Below are 26038 nucleotides of genomic sequence, written 5' to 3'. Positions count from 1 at the left end.
TGTCGTCACTTAACAGATTACTACATGGTCGCAAAGTTGATCTAACGATATTTTAACCCCAGATCTGTGTTCAGCATGAAAAACAACCCTTATTATGAGATTTTGAAGGAAATCTATTTTTCTGAGAAAAATAGTAAAAACCGTGGGTAATAGTTCAGGGTATTTTTCAGCTCAAAAAACTTTTTCTCTCTAAATTGAAATATAAAATATTGAAACTCTTCTACACTAGAAATAGTCATGGAAAATATATCATAATACTCATAGTTACCGATACATGCCCAGTAAATACAATGTGAATGGTCAAATAATACTTAAAAATTGTCGTCATTTAACAGATTACTAAATGGTCATATAGTTGACCTCACGATATTTTAATCCCAGATCTGTGTCCAGCATGAAAAATAACAGTTATTACGAGGTTTTGAAGGAAATCTATTTTTTTGAGAAAAATAGTAAAAATCGTGGGTAATAGTTCAGGGCATTTTTCAGCTCAAAAAAACTTTTTCTCTATAAATTGAAATATAAGATATTGAAACTCTTCTATACTAGAAATAATCATGGAAAATATATCATAATACTCTTAGTTACCGATACATCCCCAGTAAATACAATGAGAATGATCAAATAAAACTTAAAAATTGTCATTTAACAGATTACTAAATGGTCATATAGTTGACCTAGCGATATTTTAACCCCAGATCTGCTTTCAGCATGAAAAATAACTCTTATAATGAGGTTTTGAAGGAAATCTATTTTTCTGAGAAAAATAGTAAAAACCGTGGGTAATATTTCAGGGTATTTTTCAGCTCATAAAACTTTTTCTTTCTAAATTGAAATATAAGATACTGAAACTCTTCTATACTAGAAATAATCATGGAAAATATGTCATAATACTCTTAATTACAGATAGATGCCCAGTAAATACAATGCGAATGGTCAAATAATACTTAAAAATTGTCGTCATTTAACAGATTACTAAATTGTCATATAGTTGAACTGACGATATTTTAACCCAAGATCTGTGTTCAGCATGAAAAATAACCCTTATTATGAGGTTCTGAAGGAAATCTATTTTTCTGAGAAAAATAGTAAAAATCGTGGGTAATATTTCAGGGTATTTTTCAGCTCAAAAAACTTTTTCTCTCTAATTTGAAATACAAGATATTGAAACTCTTCTATACTAGAAATAGTCATGGAAAATATATCATAATACTCATAGTTACCGATAGATGCCCAGTAAATACAATGCGAATGGTCAAATAATACTTAAAAATTGTCGTCATTTAACAGATTACTAAATGGTCATAAAGTTGACCTAACGATATTTTAACCCCAGATCTGCATTCAGCATGAAAAATAACCCTTATTATGAGGTTTTGAAGGAAATCTATTTTTCTGAGAAAAATAGTAAAAATCGTGGGTAATACTTCAGGGTATTTTTCAGCTCAAAAAACTTTTTCTCTCTAAATTGAAATATAAGATATTGAAACTCTTCTATACTAGAAATAGTCATGGAAAATTTATCATAATACTCTTAGTTACCGATACATGCCCAGGAAATGCAATGCGAACGGTCAAATAATACTTAAAAATCGTCGTCATTTAACAGATTACTAAATGGTCATATAGTTGACCTCACGATATTTTAACACCAGAACTGTGTCCAGCATGAAAAATAACCCTTATAACGAGGTTTTGAAGGCAATCTATTTTTTTGAGAAAAATAGTAAAAATCGTGGGTAATAGTTCAGGGTATTCTTCAGTTAAAAAAACTTTTTCTCTCTAAATTGAAATATAAGATATTGAAACTCTTCTATACTAGAAATAATCATGGAAAATATATCATAATACTCTTACTTACCGATATATGCCCAGTAAATACAATGCGAATGGTCAAATAACACTTCAAAATTGTCGTCATTTAACAGATTACTAAATGGTCATATAGTTGACCTAACGATATTTTAACCCCAGATCTGTGTTCAGCTTGAAAAATAACCCTTATTATGAGGTTTTGAAGGAAATCTATTTTTCCGAGAAAAATAGTAAAAATCGAGGGTAATAGTTCAGGGTATTTTTCAGCTCAAAAAACTTTTTCTCTCTAAATTGAAATATAAGATATTGAAACTTTTCTATACTAGAAATAATCATGGAAAATATGTCATAATATTCTGAGTTACCGATACATGCCCAGGAAATACCATGCGAATGGTCAAATAATACTTAAAAATTGTCATCATTTAAGAGACTACTAAATGGTCATATAGTTGAATTGACGATATTTTAACCCCAGATCTGTGTTCAGCATAAAAAATAACCCTTACTATGAGGTTTTGAAGGAAATATATTTTTCTAAGAAAAATAGTAAAAATCGTGGGTATTTTTCAGCTCAAAAAACTTTTTCTCTCTAATTTGAAATATAAGATATTGACACTCTTCTATACTAGAAATAATCATGGAAAATATATCATAATACTGTTAGTTACCGATAGATGCCCAGTAAATACAATGCGAATGGTCAAATAATACTTAAAAATTGTCGTAATTTAAAAGATTACTAAATGGTCATATAGTTGACCTAACGATATTTTAACCCCAGATCTGTGTTCAGCATGAAAAATAACCCTTATTATGAGGTTTTGAAGGAAATCTATTTTTCTAAGAAAAATAGTAAAAATCGTGGGTAATAGTTCAGGGTATTTTTCAGCTCAAAAAACTTTTTCTCTCTAAATTGAAATATAGGATATAAAAACTCTTCTATACTAGAAATAATCATGGAAAATATATCATAATACTCTTAGTTACCGATGCATGCCCAGTAAATACAATGCGAATGGTCAAATAATACTTAAAAATTCTCGTAATTTAACAGATTACTAAATGGTCATATAGTTGACCTAACGATATTTTAACGCCAGATCTGTGTTCAGCATGAAAAATAACCCATATTACGAAGGTTTGAAGGAAATCTATTTTTTGTGAGAAAAATAGTAAAAATCGTGGGTATTTTTCAGCTCAAAAAACTTTTTCTCTCTAAATTGAAATATAAGATATTGAAACTCTTCTATACTAGAAATAATCATGGAAAATATATCATAATACTCTTAGTTACCGATACTTGCCCAGTAAATACAATGCGAAAGGTCAAATAATACTTCAAAATTGCCGTCATTTAATAGATTACTAAAGGGTCATATAGTTGAACTGACGATATCTTAACCCCAGATCTGTTTTCAGCATGAAAAATAACCCTTATTTTGAGGTTTTGAAGGAAATCTATTTCACTGAGAAAAATAGCAAAAATCAGGGTACTTTTCAGCTCAAAATTTTTCTCTCTAAATTGAAATATAAGATACTGAAACTCTTCTATACTAGAAATAATCATGGAAAATATATCATAATGCTCTTAGTTACCGATACCTGCCCAGTAAATACAATGTGAATGGACAAATAATACTGAAAAATTGTCGTCATTTAACAGATTACTAAATGGTCATATAGTTGACCTAACGATATTTTAACCCCAGATCTGTGTTCGGCATGAAAAATAACCCTTATTATGAGGTTTTGACAGAAATCTATTTTTCTAAGAAAAATAGTAAAAATCGTGGGTAATAGTTCAGGGTATTTTTGAGCTCAAAAAACTTTTTCTCTCTAAATTGAAATATAAGATATTGAAACTCTTCTAGCCTAGAAATGATCATGGAAAATATATCATAATACTCTTAGTTACCGATACATGCCCAGTAAATACAATGCGAATGGTCAAATAATACTTCAATATTGTCATCATTTAAGAGATTACTAAATGGTCATATCGTTGACCTAACGATATTTTAACCCCAGATCTGTGTTCTTGAAAAACAACCCTTGTTATGAGGTTTTCAAGGAAATATATTTTTCTGAGAAAAATAGTAAAAATCGTGGGTAATACTTCAGGGTATTTTTCAGCTCAAAAAACTTTTTCTCTCTAAATTGAAATATAGGATATAGAACTCTTCTATACTAGAAATAATAATGGAAAATATATCATAATACTCTTAGTTACCGATGCATGCCCAGTAAATACAATGCGAATGGTCAAATAATACTTAAAAATTCTCGTCATTTAACAGATTACTAAATGGTCATATAGTTGACCTAACGATATTTTAACGCCAGATATGTGTTCAGCATGTAAAATAACCCATATTACGAAGTTTTGAAGGAAATCTATTTTTTGTGAGAAAAATAGTAAAAATCGTGGGTATTTTTCAGCTCAAAAACCTTTTCTCTCTAAATTGAAATATAAGATATTGAAACTCTTCTATACTAGAAATAATCATGGAAAATATATCATAATACTCTCAGTTACCGATACTTGCCCAGTCAATACAATGCGAAAGGTCAAATAATACTTCAAAATTGCCGTCATTTAATAGATTACTAAAGGGTCATATAGTTGAACTGACGATATCTTAACCCCAGATCTGTTTTCAGCATGAAAAATAACCCTTATTATGAGGTTTTGAAGGAAATCTATTTTACTGAGAAAAATAGTAAAAATCAAGGGTAATAGTTCAGGGTATTTTTCAGCTCAAAATTTTTTTCTCTAAATTGAAATATAAGATATTGAAACTCTTCTATACTAGAAATAATCATGGAAAATATATCATAATGCTCTTAGTTACCAATACCTGCCCAGTAAATACAATGTGAATGGACAAATAATACTGAAAAATTGTCATCATTTAACAGATTACTAAATGGTCATATAGTTGACCTAACGATATTTTAACCCCAGATCTGTGTTCAGCATGAAAAATAACCCTAATTATAACGTTTTGAAGGAAATCTATTTTTTTGAGAAAAATAGTAAAAATTGTGGGTAATAGTTCACGGTATTTTTCAGCTCAAAAATCTTTTTCTCTCTAAATTGAAATATAAGATATTGAAACTCTTCTATACTAGAAATAATGATGGAAAATATATCATAATACTCTTAGTTACCGATACATGCCCAGTAAATACAATGCAAACCGTCAAATAATACTTCAAAATTGACGTCATTTAACCGATTACTAAATGGTCATATAGTTGACCTAACGATATCTTAACCCCAGATCTGTGTTCAGCTTGAAAAATAACCCTTATTATGAGGTTTTGAAGGAAATCTATTTTTCTGAGAAAAATAGTAAAAATCGTGGGTAATACTTCAGGGTATTTTTCAGCTCAAAAAACTTTTTCTCTCTAAATTGAAATATAAGATATTGAAACTCTTCTATACTAGAAATAATCATGGAAAATATATCATAATACTCTTAGTTACTGATACATGCCCAGTAAATACAATGCGAATTGACCGGTCAAATAATACTTAAAAATTGCCGTTATTTAACAGATTACTAATTGGTCATATAGTTGAACTGACGATATTTTAACCCCAGATCTGTGTTCAGCATGAAAAATAACCCTTATTATGAGGTTCTGAAGGAAATATATTTTTCTGAGAAAAATAGTAAAAATCGTGGGTAATACTTCAGGGTATTTTTCAGCTCAAAAAACTTTTTCTCTCTAATTTGAAATATAAGATATTGAAACTCTTCTATACTTGAAATAATCATGGAAAATATATCATAATACTCTTAGTTACCGATACATGCCCAGTAAATACAATGCGAATGGACAAATAATACTTAAAAATTGTTGTCATTTAAGAGATTACTAAATGGTCATATAGTTGACCTAACGACATCTTAACTCTAGATCTGTGTTCAGCACGAGAAGTAACCCTTATTATGAGGTTTTGAAGGAAATCTATTTTTCTGAGAAGAATACTAAAAATCGTGGGTAATAGTTCACGGTATTTTTCAGCTCAAAAAACTTTTTCTTTCTAAACTGAAATAGAATATATTAAAATTCTTTTATACAAAAAAAAAATCATGGAAAATATATGATAACAGGAGAAAGACAACTAGAATAAGTTTGGATCTCCTTCATGTAGAATACAACAACTAAGAAAGGTGGGAGTGAGGGCTAGAAATCTTGCTCTCTAGTATTAACAAATTCTAAAGGAAAGCACTTATGAAGGAAAAGAGAGAGTTTTTCCCCTAAAAAGCTTGGTTTCAGATGCTACCTCACTAGAAAAAAAAATACTTATTTTGTACATGTTTGCTCACATGGAAAAACGGCAACAACAAAATGCTTTGGCAGCTACCTCCCTTAAATGTTGTAAAAGCATCACCAAGATGCACTTACAATTGTTTGCTCCCTGTAAGACCTCAGCAACTGTCTTGCCATATCTTTCATTTCATTAACTAATGACACCATGAAAACACTGAAATACCTAACTGAAAATACATTAGCAAAAGGAGAAGCAAAAATTTGCATTATAAATTATTAATTATGAAACAATACATAACAAACGAATATTCTGAAGACAATAGCAATCAGCCAAATTGGGCTTAATGAATATTCTGAAGACAACAGCAATCAGGCAAATTGGGCTTGACTGGCCTTGTGTTTTTGACTGGTATTAAGCCTAAATCTTGGCTTCAACCATGCATTTATGAACCATCCCATGCATAGTATATTTGAGGTGGTAAAAAAAAAAAAAAAAAGAATGAATCTTCACAAAGTGAACACTCACAAAGTAAGAAGGAAGTACATTTCAGGAAGACCTATAAATTATTGGGGTGTGTGTTGATATAAAGTTACATCTAAACCATTGGTATGTGTGATACTTTTGGAATTATGGTTGGGATATACATAGAAATGGGATGAACAAGCATACATATGCAGTATATGTGGCTGCAATAATGGAGAATATAAGGCCGAGTCACCCTACTACAATTACTGTGTACAAATATTAATCTATGGACACATACCTCAAGGACCTTCATCACAGACAAAAGATGCTGAGACTCTTGATCCTTTAATGCATCCTTGAAAATAGTTGCAAAATCTCGACTCCATACCTCCTGAAGACCCCACTTTTTAGCCAACCTGAAATAAAAATATGAATACTTGTATGCATACAATTCTTATTTAATTCTATGTTATGTCCTCTGGTTTCTGTGCACCTACATCTCTCAGAAACATATTAGGCATCTTTGTCATCAATCTGTTTTAAAACATAAAAGTTGTGACCAGGTCATCTCCACACTCTCCAATCTTCCAAGGTAGGCAAATATAAGGCCCCTAGCCTTTTCCTGTAACTCAGCCCTCTTAATTCTGATACCATATTTGTTGCCCTCCTCTAGACTTCTATTACATTCTTGTGTTTCCTTAGGTGTGGTGTCCAAACCTGAGAAGCATATTCTAGTTTTGGTTATGCAAGTTATCAACAGCTTCCAAAATATTTCCTTATCCATATACTTAAAAGCTATTCTAATATTTACCAGAAGGCAGCTGTCTCCTTAATTCTTCTCCTATTGAGGGATTCTGATCACAGGTTACAGATAATGGTGACTCCTAAGTCTTTCTCACACACAGTTCTGCATCCTTAATGGACAGAGTCGAGTTGAAAGCAGTCTGATTTATTTGGTTTTTGCTCCTGAGAGCCAGCTGCTTGTATGCCCCCACCACTAGCTAGACCACATAATACTAGGCAAGCTGCTGCGTCACATGTTTACTGTATGGCCACTGACAACTCAAGGGTGGGCCACTTTGAAAACTGCTTCTTTCACTACATGTCAAAGCTTTGGAACTCTACCTTCTCATGTCTTTCTCAATAAATATGACTTGGGACATGTTAAAGAACAGGTTTCTCATTTCCTCCAAAATTTTAAAAATATTTTCCCATATCTTTTCTTTTTCCCTTTCATAATTCTCCCTATATTTCAACTAAGGACCAGCATTGATGTGGACTTTTGTCTGTGACTGGAGCCCTAAAAGAAAAAAAAAAATCCTGATGCTTACTTCCTGCTAGAGAATCATCATTAGGAGATCTTTCACTATGTCCCATCCCCATTACCTTACATTTGCTCAGGATGAATTTCATCAACCATGTATCAGCCCAACTTCAGAATCTTTCTGGGTCCCCTTATAAGTATATGCAATGCTGCTCATGCTTAACTTCCCTCATGGCCTCTGTATCATCTGCAAACATATTTATGTAGAAGTCTACACCTTCTGGCTAGTCATTCACATAGATTAAGGAGAGTAATGGTCCTAAAACACAACACTAGGAAACTCCAGTTGTGACCCCCACCCATCTGGAGAAGGCTCTCCCAACTTTTGCCCAGTGTCCCTCCAATAACATATCTTCTATTCATCTGAGCTGACAATAATTAAGGCATTTTTCTGCCAATGCCATATCAGTTACTGTAAAAAGAGAGAGAACAACATAAAGAACAAAAAATTGAAATAAGGCCTATTGAATCTGGGAAAAGTACAAAAATTTTCCACAAAAAATAAGCATGAACATGGTGTCAGTATTTACAAAAAAAATGCAATGAGTAGAGTATTAGACTAACTCTACAATATGTGAAAGCATAAATTTCTGTTGAGTTTTGTTTTGGATACAGAATTAAATATTAGGATAAACAAAGACTGACTCCTGATCTGCAGTCATGCTTATAATAATCCAATTTCTAATATCTATGTAACCATAAAAGTATCAATAGTAGCAGTATGTCAATGCCTAAAAGGTGAAAATGCCTCTAAAAGGAATACATCTTCTGCAATAACTAACTTTACGAGAGTTGGAGGGTGGACAAGAAACTCCGGACAGTCTACAGCTCCCTCCAGGTAGAAGTTATAACGATCACCAAAAAGTTGTGGAGTATCTGGTCGGTCCTCGGGAAACTCTATCCTATATACTTCATTTCCAAAAGTATTGCTGTCACTGGCTTTAAGTCTTGACCTGAAAATAGAAAAAAAAAGCAATCCAAGGGTATGAAATAATGTCAATCCATTGCATTTGCTTATTCTATTAAAAGCTGGATCAAATATGAATGAAAAATAACTACATCCTACTGTCACAAAAATATAAACTACTTCTATCCAAGAGGGAATCACTATAATCATCATTAAAATTTCTGAATAACATCCATACCAAAGAACAGTTTCTCACTGAAAATGAAAAAATATCTTTTTTCTCTCTCTTTACCAGTGCATCTCAATCTATACATTTCTGAGTGACATAAATCTGATAATTCTATTCTATAAATTCATAAATGGTGAATATTTATAAGATATGTATATATATGTATGTATGTGTGTATATATATATATTTTTTTTTTTTTTTTTTTTTTTTTATACTTTGTCGCTGTCTCCCGCGTTTGCGAGGTAGCGCAAGGAAACAGACGAAAGAAATGGCCCAACCCCCCCCCACATACACATGTACATACACACGTCCACACACGCAAATATACATACCTACACAGCTTTCCATGGTTTACCCCAGACGCTTCACATGCCTTGATTCAATCCACTGACAGCACGTCAACCCCTGTATACCACATGACTCCAATTCACTCTATTCCTTGCCCTCCTTTCACCCTCCTGCATGTTCAGGCCCCGATCACACAAAATCTTTTTCACTCCATCTTTCCACCTCCAATTTGGTCTCCCTCTTCTCCTCGTTCCCTCCACCTCCGACACATATATCCTCTTGGTCAATCTCTCCTCACTCATTCTCTCCATGTGCCCAAACCATTTCAAAACACCCTCTTCTGCTCTCTCAACCACGCTCTTTTTATTTCCACACATCTCTCTTACCCTTACGTTACTTACTCGATCAAACCACCTCACACCACACATTGTCCTCAAACATCTCATTTCCAGCACATCCATCCTCCTGCGCACATCTCTATCCATAGCCCACGCCTCGCAACCATACAACATTGTTGGAACCACTATTCCCTCAAACATACCCATTTTCGCTTTCCGAGATAATGTTCTCGACTTCCACACATTTTTCAAGGCTCCCAAAATTTTCGCCCCCTCCCCCACCCTATGATCCACTTCCGCTTCCATGGTTCCATCCGCTGACAGATCCACTCCCAGATATCTAAAACACTTCACTTCCTCCAGTTTTTCTCCATTCAAACTCACCTCCCAATTGACTTGACCCTCACCCCTACTGTACCTAATAACCTTGCTCTTATTCACATTTACTCTCAACTTTCTTCTTCCACACACTTTACCAAACTCAGTCACCAGCTTCTGCAGTTTCTCACATGAATCAGCCACCAGCGCTGTATCATCAGCGAACAACAACTGACTCACTTCCCAAGCTCTCTCATCCCCAACAGACTTCATACTTGCCCCTCTTTCCAGGACTCTTGCATTTACCTCCCTTACAACCCCATCCATAAACAAATTAAACAACCATGGAGACATCACACACCCCTGCCGCAAACCTACATTCACTGAGAACCAATCACTTTCCTCTCTTCCTACACGTACACATGCCTTACATCCTCGATAAAAACTTTTCACTGCTTCTAACAACTTGCCTCCCACACCATATATTCTTAATACCCTCCACAGAGCATCTCTATCAACTCTATCATATGCCTTCTCCAGATCCATAAATGCTACATACAAATCCATTTGCTTTTCTAAGTATTTCTCACATACATTCTTCAAAGCAAACACCTGATCCACACATCCTCTACCACTTCTGAAACCGCACTGCTCTTCCCCAATCTGATGCTCTGTACATGCCTTCACCCTCTCGATCAATACCCTCCCATATAATTTACCAGGAATACTCAACAAACTTATACCTCTGTAATTTGAGCACTCACTCTTATCCCCTTTGCCTTTGTACAATGGCACTATGCACGCATTCCGCCAATCCTCAGGCACCTCACCATGAGTCATACATACATTAAATAACCTTACCAACCAGTCAACAATACAGTCACCCCCTTTTTTAATAATAATATATATATATATATATATATATATATATATATATGGAGCGGGGGGCTGGAAATCCTCCCCTCTCAATTTTTTTTTTTTTTTTCCAAAAGAAGGAACAGCAAAGGGGGCCAGGTGAGGATATTCCCTCAGAGGCCCAGTCCTCTGTTCTTAACGCTACCTCGCTAATGCGGGAAATGGCGAATAGTATGAAAGAAATATATATATATATATATATATATATATATATATATATATATATATATATATATCCCTGGGGATAGGGGAGAAAGAATATTTCCCACGTATTCCCTGCATGTCGTAGAAGGCGACTAAAAGGGGAGGGAGCGGGGGGCTGGAAATCCTCCCCTCTTGTTTTTTTTTAATTTTCCAAAAAAAAGAACAGAGAAGGGGGCCAGGTGAGGATATTCCCTCAGAGGCCCAGTCCTCTGTTCTTAACGCTACCTTGCTAATGCGGGAAACGGCGAATAGTTTGAAAGAAATGAAAAAGAAAATTCATACTAAAAGTATGACAACCAGGATTTATAATGGTAAAAATCAACCAACTAAAAAGGGATTCAGGCATCTTTTTGAACTACATATAAATTCTTACACTTCTAAAAACTGCGTTATGATGAAAAGACTACTTACATAATTTCATAGGCATTAGGAATTGTGGCAATGAAGTACCCGCCTCTCTTTAAACTCTCAGAGATGTTGCAAAGCATTGTCTCTGCTTGATTAAGACTTTCAAAGCAGTAGTGAAATGCAAACTGACATGACACTAGGTCCACTTGCTTGTTGCGATTCTCATAAAGGGGTTTTAACTTTTTCTGAAACAAAAAAAATATTATAAATTAAAAGACATGAGATGTGGTAGATATTAACACTTGAAGGACAAGAGATGTGGTAGGAAATACAAATAAAATTAGAGAGAGAAAGCAAAGACAGCAAACCTACTTATGAGGACCTATAGTGAGATCCAGCCATAATGGCAGGACTAGCAAGTAGCACTATCATGCTGAATTATATTTTCTCTTCACTACAACTCTCGTATCATTGTCAATGCAGAACTAATCAAGGAATAACTTCAATCACAAGTCTAGTCTTCATTTAAATGTCTCTGTAGTCATTATATGCATGAAAGTAAGAGGCTATGAGAACTCCTATTCTCTTTAACCCAAATTCTCAGATATCTACATCATCCATCAGTCAATCTGTGTTTTATCTTTGGCTGATTCCATTCAAAAAAGGCAGGTCACAACCATGCAGGCCCTCAGATCACTCCTATATATTCCTATATTATGCCAAGTAGGCTATAGTGAACACTAACATAATTTAACTGTAATTCTTCACCACACTTCCACCTGAATATAAAACATGCCTTTACTACATAAAATATGCAATCAAAATCATCCATCTGGCATCCTCAGCTGGAATACTAATAGGTCTAAAAATCTATTCACTTCATCTGTCCATCTCTTTCAGTATAACTCTTGAACCTACAACTATGCTCTCAAACATCTTCATTACAAGCATAATTTCCTCCGAGTCCTTTATCTTAAAAGGTTTTCATCCCTACATCTTCACATCACATAAAGCCACATTTTTTACACCGTCTAATATCCTAATTCAAGCAACACAAAGCAAGTTATCCATCATTCAAACTTTTTATACACAGCAATGCAAAGATTCTACTCTCAACTCCACATTCCTACTATCATGTTTACTCACTCCCAAATACCAAAACCAATTACAAACTTCTAAATCTTCCCCATTCAAACTGATACTGAACTGCAACTCTACCTCAAAAACAAGAACAATACTTTGCTCAAATTTACTTTTAATATCCTCCTCTTCCAAAAATCATCAAAGAAATCTTTTTAACCCCTCAACTGATTCAGCTTACAGTAACTGTTCTTATTACCACTTTGTTTCACCATGGTTCACTTGTTCACTGCATTCACCCCATCTAATCATCATTTTATATACTGACAAATCCAAAAAAATACAATGAACAACTACAATAACATTACACAGCCTTATTACACTCATCCTTATTCCATACCACTAATTCATAGCATAATTTACATTTTCACAAGAAATATTTCCATTTGAAAATTCTTAATGGCAAGTAAAGTCTTATGTTTGTTGCAGAATGAGTTAGTCTGCCCTATCTTTACAAATCAACTTATAATCAAACTTTTCTAAATTTGCAAATACTAAATACTCATTTTTTTCCTGCCCCAATGCACAAATCTGATCTAAAGACTTAAGTCTAAGATACATTGCAGCATTATTACCTTGGTGCAATCAGCAACTATGAATTCTGCAGAAAACAATCCCCCACGGCCTCTCCTCCTCACAAAATCATATCTCTCCTGACACTGCGCCACAGAAGTCTCAGCAATGTCTGCACATATGAGGTGTCGGATGTTTCCCTGAAGATAAAAAGATTTGTGGGTGTTATATAGTATTTATATAATGACTGAAAAGCACAAACTTTAATCAATACATTTCATGTATCATCCAATCATGATAAAAGATATTTTTCATACATTCTGAGAAAACCTTTACAACCAAATACACTCTAAACACCCCAAAATGCTTGCCGCACTAAATGTGTTCCCCATATCTTACAAATTAATCAACTTACCAAGCATCACTCTATGTTACATCAAATGCTAGCTTAAAAACTATGAAGGTTCTGAAGGAAGAAAATCTTTTCTCTACTGAAGGCAAAGCCCTATGAGCATCAGGGAGAGCACTTGCTCAGTGGGGAGTACTAATACTGCTCTACCATCCAAAATGAAGAGTATCCAGGAGCATCAATTTCCTTCCATTCTCATAAAGAATATGGGGCGTTTAGAAATTTTTTAAGGACTCATTGAACATATAGCAAGAGCTCAGTCCTAAGATTCCATATAATGCAGATAAAGCAGTGCAGAGACCTTTTGCCCAAATTCAACTGACACTTCTGCAATAGCCTCTTGCACCCTGATTATTTTACCCACTTGAAGTCTACTAAAGTCACATAGCCTTGGAAACCAATCAGCCTAAGAATCACCTTCCTGAGGCTCTCTATCAGAAAAAAAAAAGGCTCATATGTATGCATTCCAATTAAAGTTCATGACTAAGGTGGTTTATTACCAGTATTACCTGCCTGGGTATCAAGATGGTTCGTGATGGCTACGAAGTGAGCCAGGACTTCAGTAATTGTCAAGTTGCACTCCTTTGACCCAGGTAGCAGTATTTTCTTTAAACCTCACCCACACGTGGACTGCTGGCCATTCAGTCCACAAATTCACAATCTCTCCTTGTCACACATACACTTGACAATACTTCACTCACATAACTCATTCTTCTTAACTTTGGATTTCCCTGTGATGAGCACTATGCACTAACCCAGCATTTTAGCAAAATGGCAGGAGCAACAGATACAAGTAGTTGGTAGGAACATTAGATGGGAGCATTAGGTAGTAGTAGGTTGGATCATTAGGTAGACACATTAGGTTGAAATAGTGGGTAGGAACACAAGGCAAAAGCCTCTGGAAACACTGTACCAGTGGCCTGTTAAGCATGAGGCACTAAAGACTAAAAAGCAACACTGGAGTTCACCAGTTATGAAGACTCTTGTGCCATGGCCATCCCCTTATGTTAGTTCTCGAAGGGAATGGGTGTCAAGAGACACAGATAAGACAGAAAGACAGATAAGGAGATAGATAAATAGACAGACAAATAGACAGACACTGACTGAATACAGTCTCTGAATCAAAACCTTAAGAATCATAATTGAGTATGAAGACACTGGCCTCTGTGGCAAAGAAATCAACCAGGTTGTGTATGGTAGAACAACTGAACAGTTAAACACAAAATGTGTGCATCCTATAGAACACAAGCAAAACCAGAAAATCAAATGAGTGTTTGTACCATGTCCACAGCTCTTGAGCACTGCACTATAACAAATCTTACTACAACACTAAAAATACAAACATAAAGTGCTTTATTCATGGCACTATATGAAGGACAAGTCTTACCTTCTGCCACTTGAGAAGATCACCACCTTTTCCACATCCCAAATCAAGTACAGAAATGGGATAACCATCAACTTGTCGCTCTCTAATTTGTTCTAAACAATAATTTATAAGATAGCTTTTGATCCAGTTATTAGAATTTCTCATAAAATATATGCGACTTTTTTTTCTTTCCTTTAATCCTTTGTCTTCAATCTTGTTGTAGTGGTTTGCAACCAATGACCCTAAATTAAATGGAAAAACAGCATTAGTTTTGGGCAAGAGGGGTATGACTAACAATAAAAATGAAAGGGACTTGTTTGTGATATACAGAAACATTAATACAACTTTATAATCTTATATACATTCTTCTTTGGTACCTAATCAAACAAGGCCAAATATGTTGATGGGACGTAATATCATATGGCTTCCATCAGATAATACTTGACTCAAACACAAAATTCTTTGGTTCACTTAGATGTTGCTTCATTTATTTCTTCCACCCTCTAAAAAGCTAAGAAAACAAACCTGCAAAACCACACAAAATAGAGCATGTGGATCAATCACTGGCTGCTCACAACATCAAATGCCCAACACCTACACAATGAAACCAAGATCCTCTCAATACAATCCCACCTCAACATCCAGTTCCTTGCAACAGCACTAGACACCTCCCACCGAAACCACTCCATGACTAAGAACCAACCCCAAAGTACTCCATTTGGAAAAGCCTTTGAGTCACCCAGGCACTCTAGCCAGGTTATTACACACCATTTGTCTCTATATCCTGGGCTTTTATTCCAAGACTAAGCAATACTATAAACATGGTTTAAGAGTGTAGCTCTTCTAACAATAAAAAAAAATATGCATGTGAAATCTTACAACTGTGACTTTCATTCAGAAATCAAGGCATGGTTCCTTATAGCAAATTTCATAAATACAAAAAATTCATAAAACAGGCGTTCGTAAATCTTAGTATACATATAAATGTTTCCAAACACATATGCAATAATTATATTCAATACTTACCAAGACCTGCATCTGGATCTGATTCATTCCTCACTGAAGGAGATTCTGCATCAGCCATTCTAAACACCTGCAGCAGAAAATATATAACAATGAAAAGCCCTATACAAAAATTACAAAACATAAAGAGATCATCCTGGCATCTCCAAAAAAATCCATTTAAAAGCACAAAATTCTCTTTAACCCTTTCCTAAATTATGAATTATTATAATGGCTAGGTCACAGTCACAACAATCATTTTCACTAATTACTACACACCCATTTACCTAGCTGAAGAAACGATAATGTAAAGGTCCAAATTTTTACAAAATAACTTTTAAATATTACAAATAAAATGCCCAATCAATTATGAAAATAATACCACCTAGGTATGGAAACAATCACAAACTCACCCTAAGCAACAATGGGGATGTAGCAAAACTGTAAAACATCCACCATCCAACTAACCAGCATCTAAGAGCCAATGTTAAGGATATCCAAGGACAGGAATATAAAATTTACCTTCACAACTAGAAGACCCAAAAACAATTATTAATCAATTAATCATGTAGGTGACCAATCACATGCAGTGATGGTAAGAGAGATTTTCAAATCAAATTTCCAGACACCTCACAAAATAGTTAATACTACATGCCCTACAAGTGTTTATATCACTCTCTCCAAAACTTTATATATGCCAATCTACTGTATCTGCCAATCTACTGTATCCCCAAAACAATTTTTACATCACAAGCTGTATGTAAATCATAAAAATTGAAAGATAGTGCAAATTGTGGTCAATATGGTTAGAAATTTTTGAATGGGGTCATATTCTGTTTAATGGGTGAATGCAGTATGGTCCTAGAAAATTTGTGTTTACAATAGCAACTTCACTGGCGCACATTGCACATGCATATAAATGCATTCTAAAGCACAAACTTCAACATGTGGTGGAATGGACAGGCAACAATACTAATATGTTTTCATATAACAGTGAAAATAAGGAAAATCTGAGTGTTCAGATAAAACCGGGTGAGATTTTTGCAAGCTTTGTTGACTTCTAAAAATGTTTCACCTAATTCTATTTTCATAAAGTCCACATTATCCCTGATCTTCATAGCTCTCCTCACTATTGTATAATCTATCAATGCAGCCTGATGAAGTTCCAAATCACACTCAACTGGTTTTAATGTACAGCCACTGAGGGCATTATGGTACTAGTATGTCTCTTGGAACTCTTTGATTCTTGCAAAAGTTATCAGCAAATCTGCCGCACTACCTCTGACAGACTACTCAGGACTGGGGAAACCATAGTACGAATCCTTGAGAAGACAAAAATAGTCCAAAACTGAATTGAATAATGAGGACAACAGATACTCGGAGCAACTAATTTTACTTCTTTAGGTAAACATGAGTAAATTTGATGGTAGAAATGTGGAGTTAAGAGTACGATCTTTGCAGTGCCATATATAGAAAGTCTGCATGATGGAGTGATTGTATTAGCTCATGCATGGATGTTATATCAAATGGAAACAAAGAACACAACAGTAGTAACTGCAGCCATTGCAAATACATTGCCACGAAAGAAAATCACTTGTCCTGCAATGTTTCATCATCGAGAAAATCATGTAATGAAGCACAATCAATGGCCATATTACATGGCACCAAGAATGACCATAATCAGCAACAGAATTTCGCCTATATACCGCTAACTTAACTCCTGGGACTAATATAATAGGGCTTCAATTCATTCATTCTTGTGAGTTATGAAGCTAATTCTGCACAATCCCTTATTTCTCATCACTACGACTTACTCAGCAGTCCAACTCAATGTGTTGGAGGCGCCTGTTCTTCACTAGCAATAAACCAGTAAATATGTAACAGGTTACCGGTAAATAAACAAAGTCTCAAATCTTTTGTTGTGTCTCAAATTTTGTGTGGTAGTTAAACAAAACGCGACACGTATGTAATACACAGTTGTTTTACTATGGCGTACTATTTGGGAAACTTTGCCTCTTTTGGAAAAAAAACCATCAATCGATTGTCTAACTATGATGAAACTAGATTTCATAATTTGGCAAAAGTAAAGGCAATGTTACCTTCTAAAGAGTAATAATAACAAAGTAAATAAAACCGGTATCTAATTTCCATATTTTGACAATGAAATGTGCTAAAAAAAATGACCTATCATTCAAACATGTCAGAATCATGAAAATACGATGTGCATATGTGGTGATCAAATGTCATATCAATTCATCATTGGAAATAAAAGTAGTTTATTTAGATTATCGTATAAACAGTGTTGGATGTTAAAAGTTTCCTAACCTTGTAAGCAACTTCATTTGCTATAAAAACATTTTCCTAATTCTGTACTATAAGTATAATTTATTGTTCAAACATGGAATCACTCTAATGGTCGATGAAAACATTTAACGTCATGACGCTAAACACTCACACAAAAAAGAGGTCATAACAAGAAACCTGTTAAAACGTCGTAAGCTTGTGGTGAAACTGTGAACGCGCACAGTGGCCAATGACATGGAAAGTTATATGATTACAGGTTATGAGAGATCAGTTCAGAACTCCCTATATTGTATGTAAACAGATAATCACACAAGCTGTAAACAGTAAAGGAATCATTGTAAGCCAGACTTAGGAGATGGTCATTATGATAAGAAATATTATCACGGAGATAAGATGTCTTTTATTACCGTATCATGGCAAAGGATGCTCAAAAGACGCACTTTCCACGAGGGAAGAATTCCCTCCCTGTACTGTGTAATTAGATATTTGGAAAATAAAAAAGGGGTGTCTAAGGCATTGGTGTCTTCTACCATGGTTTACTCCAGCAGTAAAATGGTTTCAGCCAGTGTGCCTCACTCTCCCGTATGTATATTTTCAAAAAAGCGACATGGGCGATGTGCCAGTATTGATCCTTAAAGACAAGCAGATATTATGAGAGGCGGTGGAGTCGTAGTCTAACGCTCAGTATAAATTATTACAGTCATGACAAAACATAAGACTCTTATGCAGATTCCTTAAACACAGTACTACGGCGTGGCCTTAGGCAGCGTCACATCCTACACAAGACAGTCCCCTCCATTAGGGAACATAAGCATGGATACCTTCTACACGGACGATGCCATTAAAGAAAAAAAAAAGGCCTTTTAACAATAGCGAGAAGGGGATATATTCTACAAGAGTGACTGGACAGCCATTAGTAGCGAGAAACCGAGAGATGCTGAGAAATTCAAAAGGGTTTACATGGACTGGACAAAGGAAACCAAGGAGGCCAACAGATTCAAGTATAAACCAAGAGTAATGCAAGGAGAATCAGCAAAAGGTCCACATTATAAATCATATATACAAAAACTGATGATTCATGAGACTGGAAAAGAGCTTGAATTCTGAATAAACAGAATGGTTGTAAACCAGACATCATAGGTATTGTAGTGTACAAACCCAGGAAATCATTTGCCTTTCCTATAGGGAAAGACTGCCACTACTAGTGAGTAAAACCGTCAAATCTCAGCATGTAATACCAAACTGACCCTAAAAAGACAGTAGGACAAAATTTGTATTTACAATAAGCCTAACAGAGTACAGTCCTCAAAGGGAGGTATATCAACTATCTAATTAAGGTAATGAAGCGGCATAATCGTGAGGGAGAGCAGTGGTAAAGCTCCTATTAGAGACTTCTTTTATAAGGAAATACAAACTAGGATACCTTTGATAGGTATAGGGGTGAAAACGAGAGGAGATCCAAGTTGTTGGAATGTGTGCAAGAGAACATTTTTGAGCGAGAGGAGCTCCAAGTTGCTGGAAGAGAACATATTTGCGCTAACATGCCACATCGTCTATTTGTCCTATTGGAATCAATGCTTGTGCTAATCTTAGTCAATAACTAATATTCTTATCCAGCTTGAGTAAAAGACCTTAGGTCTGTGAGTAAATCCAGAGTCTTTTCAATCAATCAAAATATATCTGCTACTCTGCTCAATTGTCCTTTTGGGTCACTAAATGTGTAAGGCAGAAATGGAGGGGAGGGATTCAGTTAGTATAAAATCCACAATTTAACGACGTACCTTTCGATAACAACATTAATTCCAGCACTATTTCTATGACAAATTCCAGCACTATTTCTATGACAACTACACTATAGTACCTTCATTAACAGCGCCTTATACAATGAGTCTCAACTGCACGCTAAAATCACTCGACAAACAACAATGGTGGCAGCCCTAAACTAGACTACTCCATTTAGTCATTAGCTTCGACATTGATGCTCTCAGTTACAGAGATTTCCATTTCTGGTACCTATTCCTGATTCTTAATTATAAGATATGATCTTTAATATATGGTTTTAACAAACATTTCAATTTCATTGAGTATATTGATTACCTCATAACATTTGGTGTGCCTCTCGTCCACCTCCACGCTCTGACTTGAAAAACCATCTCACTTCAGTATACAATCCTGTGATCCTTATTACAAATCTCCTTTTTGATCTATTTGAGGCTACTGTATACAATCTTGTGTAAACTCACACTTCACTTTTTATAGCCTAATTGATTTCAAATATCCCTGAGCGTACCTACAAAAGGTAGTGTGAAGCGTTTGTACTCCCTTACTCGTCCTGTTCTTGAGTACCAAACTTTCCCGGGCGGCGCCAAGTATCTTGAATGAACAAGAAAGCATTGAGTTCTGTCCCACCACTATTGTTCTCTCCCAGGGTTATTTACACATTATCTATGTCACAGTTACTTTCCTTTACACATGTACCTTACGTACCGCCAGTAACTACCTATAAAGTAACTTGACCCAATTTCCAGGAAAATATATGACACATTTTGTGATTTTTCCCATATATCTGTCAGGAGGTATAAATTTTATCTTTTATATAGCCTTTTAAGATCATTATTTCCTCAAGTTTACATACAAAACCTTGATTCATAACTCCAACAAACCAGTATTGCGTTGCTTTCTATCTAGTTCTATATCTCTAACGCATGTTCCAATTGGAACTCCCTCAAAGGGGTGGCCACGGCAACAGTCTTTATAACTAAAGAACTCCAGTGCTGCTTCTTAGCCTTTAGAGCCTCGCCTTTAACAGGCCACTGACACAGGGCAAATCTAGTGGTGTTTGTAGAGGCCCCTACTTAATGTTCCTAATGACTACTATTATCTAATGCTCCTACCTAATGCTTTTAACAAAATTATGTCCATCAATAAAAACTTGTCTCAGGCAAGAGCTTATATTCTGTTCTGTGCATCAGATGCTTAACTCTTAGAAGACATTTGACCTCGTGAGACCTTTTCATCAGTAGTTGACCTCACGAGACCTAATTCTTGAATTGGTCATCTCTACCTAAAGGTAAAACATAAGCCCTTTAGTACTTTTAGTGATCAAAAATATTGTTTCCTAACACTATTGGCGTTTACCTTTTCATATACAGTTCAGTTTATTTGGAGAGTTTAAGGATGCCTGTACGAGATATGAACCCCTATTTAATGTAATAATTTTTGATGCTATATCACTCTTACATGAAAACAGATATTACAGATAAAAACCATTAATAATCAAATTTGTCTGTGAAAAATACACTTAAATCACCACATATCCCACTTAGTATGCCTAAAAATACAACTGAAATATGCAGCAGCACACCTAAGTTCTAGGGCACGTAGCCCTTGTAAATAATCTCCCATCAGGTTGAGATGTTTATATACCTTTATTTTAAAGATTACACTCTAGTTGGTCATAACAATAAAGAAGATATATTTCATGAAAAAAGATTTGCCTCCATTGTGCATGGAAAATTTTTGTAATTGCTTTGCCTATGTGTAAAGAGGTTTGGTTGCCTTGGCAAAAAGGAGTCCATCATCTTAAAAAGCAGCTTCCATCCATTTATGGGAACCTGTATATTTTGTACAGGTTTGAGTCATAAGATTGTTTGATCCTAACCAGAGCAGTTTTAGCTAAAGTTACACACTTGGTACAACATGCACATAGTTCAAACACATTAAGTGAAACCATTGTGGCATGGTATGAGGGCAGGAAAGGGATTGGTGTTACCTGTTGGAAGATACTGCCAACATTGCAGACCTTTATCTAACTTGTGTGCTAATCACTAATTACCAATGTGTCTAATCATTAGGGATGTAATTAATTGTATAGAAGATTTCCTCTTTTAATCATACTTCTAAATTAGCTTTTCTCAAAAAAAATCTTAAGAACCTTTTTCATAGTCTTGAATAATCAGAACCCTTTTTCTCACTAAGTCTTCAAGGTTACAAAAAACTATTGATATTAATTCAGATCTTCATTAAACACTGTTACTTGTGTTCAACCCAAGTACAAGTCAAGAGCCTGCAACATATAAGTATCTATTTGCAGTGACAACAGAGAATTTATAATTGACTCAGTCAGACCACTATCTAACACATAACAACTATGTGATAAATGTCAAATTTGTATAATATATGGCATAAATGCACATGACAAAAATACACTTAATTCATTGGACTAGATTCCTAATGCTTAATCACATAATCTTAACAATTAAAATCGAGCATCAACAAGTTCTAAACAGACATAATATACTAAAGTACAACACAAAAGTGGGGTACATGGTTCGGGTATTCTATCACAATTTTAATGGACTGGGGAAACTTTTGGGCATGGCCTTTGAAATGTTCTTTCAAGTGTAAAAAGCAAAGTGGTCATCACTCAGTATAAACCTAGAACATGTTACTGAAGAAACCACTAAATACTCAGGATGGTATTATAGTAGCAAGTATACTCAAGGTAATGAGTCCCTGCAGCCCTTATTCCAGTCAAGCAGAGTTGGGATTGGGGACCCTAGTTCTGCAAAAAATCTATTTGAAGAAAAAGTGTATATAGGCACCTGATCCATTCATCTAAGTGGGAAAGGAGTTAATGATAAACGATAGATTAACAGATTGTCTTATTCACACATTCTATCCACCCTACTGACATAAATTCTGAGGTGATTTTTAAGGAAAATCATGATCTGGAATATGACGTCAAATTATGCATATAACAATCAATACTTAAAAAGTAATATGAACTCTATGCATTCATACTAAACAATACATAATATATTGTTCTTTGAGATTCCTTCCTTATTTCTTTAATCATTACCAAGCATCCATAACAGCCTTTTGACTGACATGAGCACTGAAGTGACCAAACCAAGATTATCCAAGGGTTCCTATGATGAGATTTTGGAATGAAACAGGGCTTGCATACAACTATAACCATAGTATGCTGCTTCTTTCATAATACTATTTTTCTCTGCCACTGTACACATTACAGTTTTCAATCTTGGGTTCGTCCAACACTGTTTTTGGCCATTTGTCTCGTCTTCCCATGAAGGTTTCAGTACTCACTCCTTGCAGATTTCTGATTTGTGAACTGGCTAACTTCCCACAAAAACAAAATAAAGTCTTGTTAACATACCTTGATGATATGTACTTTCCAAAGAATTCTAGATTTGACTTTTGTTTCTTCCGCTTTGTAAAGTTTTAGTCCTTTTTTTATTCAATTTCTTCAACATGCTTTCAAAGTGTATCATATATCTTATTCTTCCCGCTTAACTCTTTATGTCCTTTTTCCAAGGTTCCTTCTTTATTTCATGTTCTCACTGTTCCTCTATTCCCATGTCTGCGAGGACTTTCCTCATTTAACTTTCTAATAAAAAAAAGATCCACGTTTGTTGTTTTTAAACCAGCATATTCTAGCCAATTATTAAGATCTTTCTTAATCCTTCTCAGTCTCCAGTTTTGAGAGAAACTGTGTGCGTACCCACCTACCTACAAGTACTTACGCCAAGACTGTGCCATAATGGCAGGGCTGGCACATAGAAAGAGTACCTATCCACCTACAAGTACCAGCAATGAGTTTGCACTAATAGCAGGGTGAGCATGAAGCACTCACTCCACATCTTGTTCTATGAATATGATTATTTTTCTCAGCTTAGAGAAAGAGAGAGACTAATGTTTTTCATCACATCTCCAACCTCAAAAATTGAAATCCCAAGTTTTTGAATAAAGATGCAAACTGAAGTCTAAGATAATGATAAAACGATTGAAGAAATGGAAGCGGATAGATTATCTGATTAAATTAGTAAGGCCTTTCAAATAGGTAGCAAGGTAACAAACCCTCCCCAAGGAGCTGGGTGTCCCTACCCTTTGCCAGTGTGTGGGAATGTGGTTTGAAAACCTAATTCTGGAGAATCATTTTCCAAAAAAGGTACATATTTGTAATTTTTGGAAGAAACAAATACTAATAATATATACTGATCAACAGAAAATAAAGCAAATGCTCTGAGGCTTTATTTAATCACTCTGACTTAGGTAGTAAATCACTATGTGATCAGACTTCAGAGTATGGATAAGACATACCATATAATACACAAGATGAGGAGAAAGAATACTGCCCACAGAGCTTTTGTACATCACACAGAACAAATAAGAGGGCTGTTGTTAGAGTGAACCTGACAAAACTTTTACAGAGAGATTATAAACTATGTATATTTATCTATTATCCTTGATCGCCATTTCCCGCAACGGTGTGGTAACAGCAGGAAACAGACAAAGAATGGCCCATCCACTCATATACACATATACATAGATAAACACCCATACACGCACATATACATATCAACATATACACATATACATACATACACATACACAGACATACATATACACACACATACATATACACACACATACATACTCATACTGGCTTACCGTCATCCATTCCTGGCGCTACCCTGTGCCACAGGAAACAGCATTGTTACCCCCTGCTAGCACCAGGAAAACAGACAAAAAAGGCCACATTCATTCACCCTCAGTCTCTAGCTGTCAAGTGTAATGCAACAAAACCACAGCTCCCTATCCACATCCAGGCTTCACAGACCTTCCCATGGTTTATCCCAGACGTTTCACATGCCCTGGTTCAGTCCAATGACAGCATAAAGGAGCAAGTGAGAAATTTAGCTATCATGAAACAAAAAAGTTTATGCCTGTGCAAAGATAGATGCTTCATGAAGCCAAGCCATATGATCTGATGGTATAGCATCTGGGTTTCTGTAAGGAAACTTTCAATTTGGTTAACATTTCAAAACTGCTGGTCATATTCCCATAATCTTTATACTTCAAGAAAAGTCTAATTTGTTCCTTATGAAAGATCATCAAAATATTGCAGGAATTCATGAACACTATAGTTTATGAACTTACAAGGGATGTAACTAAAAGATGTTTAATTCTTTGATTTGATGTTTAGATGGAGGCAATTTATGTTGAAAATGTATTCAAAATGTTCTTGCACAGAAAATGGAAAAATCAGTACAATGGGATTAATTTACATTCAATTATAACTCATTAAAGAAAAACTTTTCCTCAAAATTTTGTGCATCCATACAGAGACAGCTCTTCCAGTAAGGTGAACTCAAAGTAGAAAATTAAGCAAAAAGGCATTAGTACAGCTGCTTTAACTGCAGTATTGAGAATCTGTTATACATTACGTCTATATCAAGAGTTAATTCATGCTCAGAAAGCATATCTAAGTTCTTGCAACTTTAGCCTACCATACTGCATGTGCCTCATATCTACCCATGGGCATTTCTCGAGGCTGTATGATGGAGGTTGGGTTCCAAAAGATGCATGCCTCTTTGCACCACCTACCCATGTAAATGGGAATGAAACTGATGATATATGGGGGTTTTACTTTTGGTAAAATTCGTATTATTATCACAGAGTAATACACAAACACTAATCTAAGGAATTTCATAATAACAAATTATATGTTTGGTCAATTCATGACTTATCATAAGATATATTACCTCAGTCCTAACTTTATTCAGAGGTTACTAACAGACTGGTTTACCTCATATTTGGCAACCAAGTAGCTAAGTTACTTGTTAACATTATTTGCATTAACTTGTACGCTGAATTTCAAAAACATTTCATTACACTGTGAAAAACTAAAGGAATTCAATATGGCTTTCATGAGCAAGTCTAAAATGTTCTTCATATTACATTTTTGTTTCATTAATATTTCATACTTCATAAAACATTATAGATTCTCAAAAAGCATTCAGCATAACATCATTTAAATAAATAAAACCTTAATTCTTAA

At 34.9% G+C, this 26038-nt stretch overlaps 1 protein-coding gene across 1 annotated transcript in view; it reads right to left on the bottom strand.

Annotated features, from left to right (window-relative positions):
• The window catches only part of Rnmt (RNA guanine-7 methyltransferase), a 48180-nt gene that overhangs the window by 5841 nt on the left and 16301 nt on the right, over positions 1 to 26038 (bottom strand). The window contains exons 12-17 of the mRNA XM_071669202.1: positions 15895 to 15961; positions 14890 to 15110; positions 13156 to 13293; positions 11504 to 11685; positions 8675 to 8845; positions 6867 to 6984 (exon numbers count right to left, since the gene is read on the bottom strand). Of these exons, the coding sequence (XP_071525303.1) occupies positions 6867 to 6984; positions 8675 to 8845; positions 11504 to 11685; positions 13156 to 13293; positions 14890 to 15110; positions 15895 to 15961 (897 nt within the window). The remainder of the gene's footprint in view (positions 1 to 6866; positions 6985 to 8674; positions 8846 to 11503; positions 11686 to 13155; positions 13294 to 14889; positions 15111 to 15894; positions 15962 to 26038) is intronic.

The sequence above is a fragment of the Panulirus ornatus genome, chromosome 14 (genome assembly GCF_036320965.1).
Source record: "Panulirus ornatus isolate Po-2019 chromosome 14, ASM3632096v1, whole genome shotgun sequence".
NCBI lineage: Eukaryota > Metazoa > Arthropoda > Malacostraca > Decapoda > Palinuridae > Panulirus > Panulirus ornatus.
This window is presented reverse-complemented; position numbering and strand designations above follow the sequence as displayed.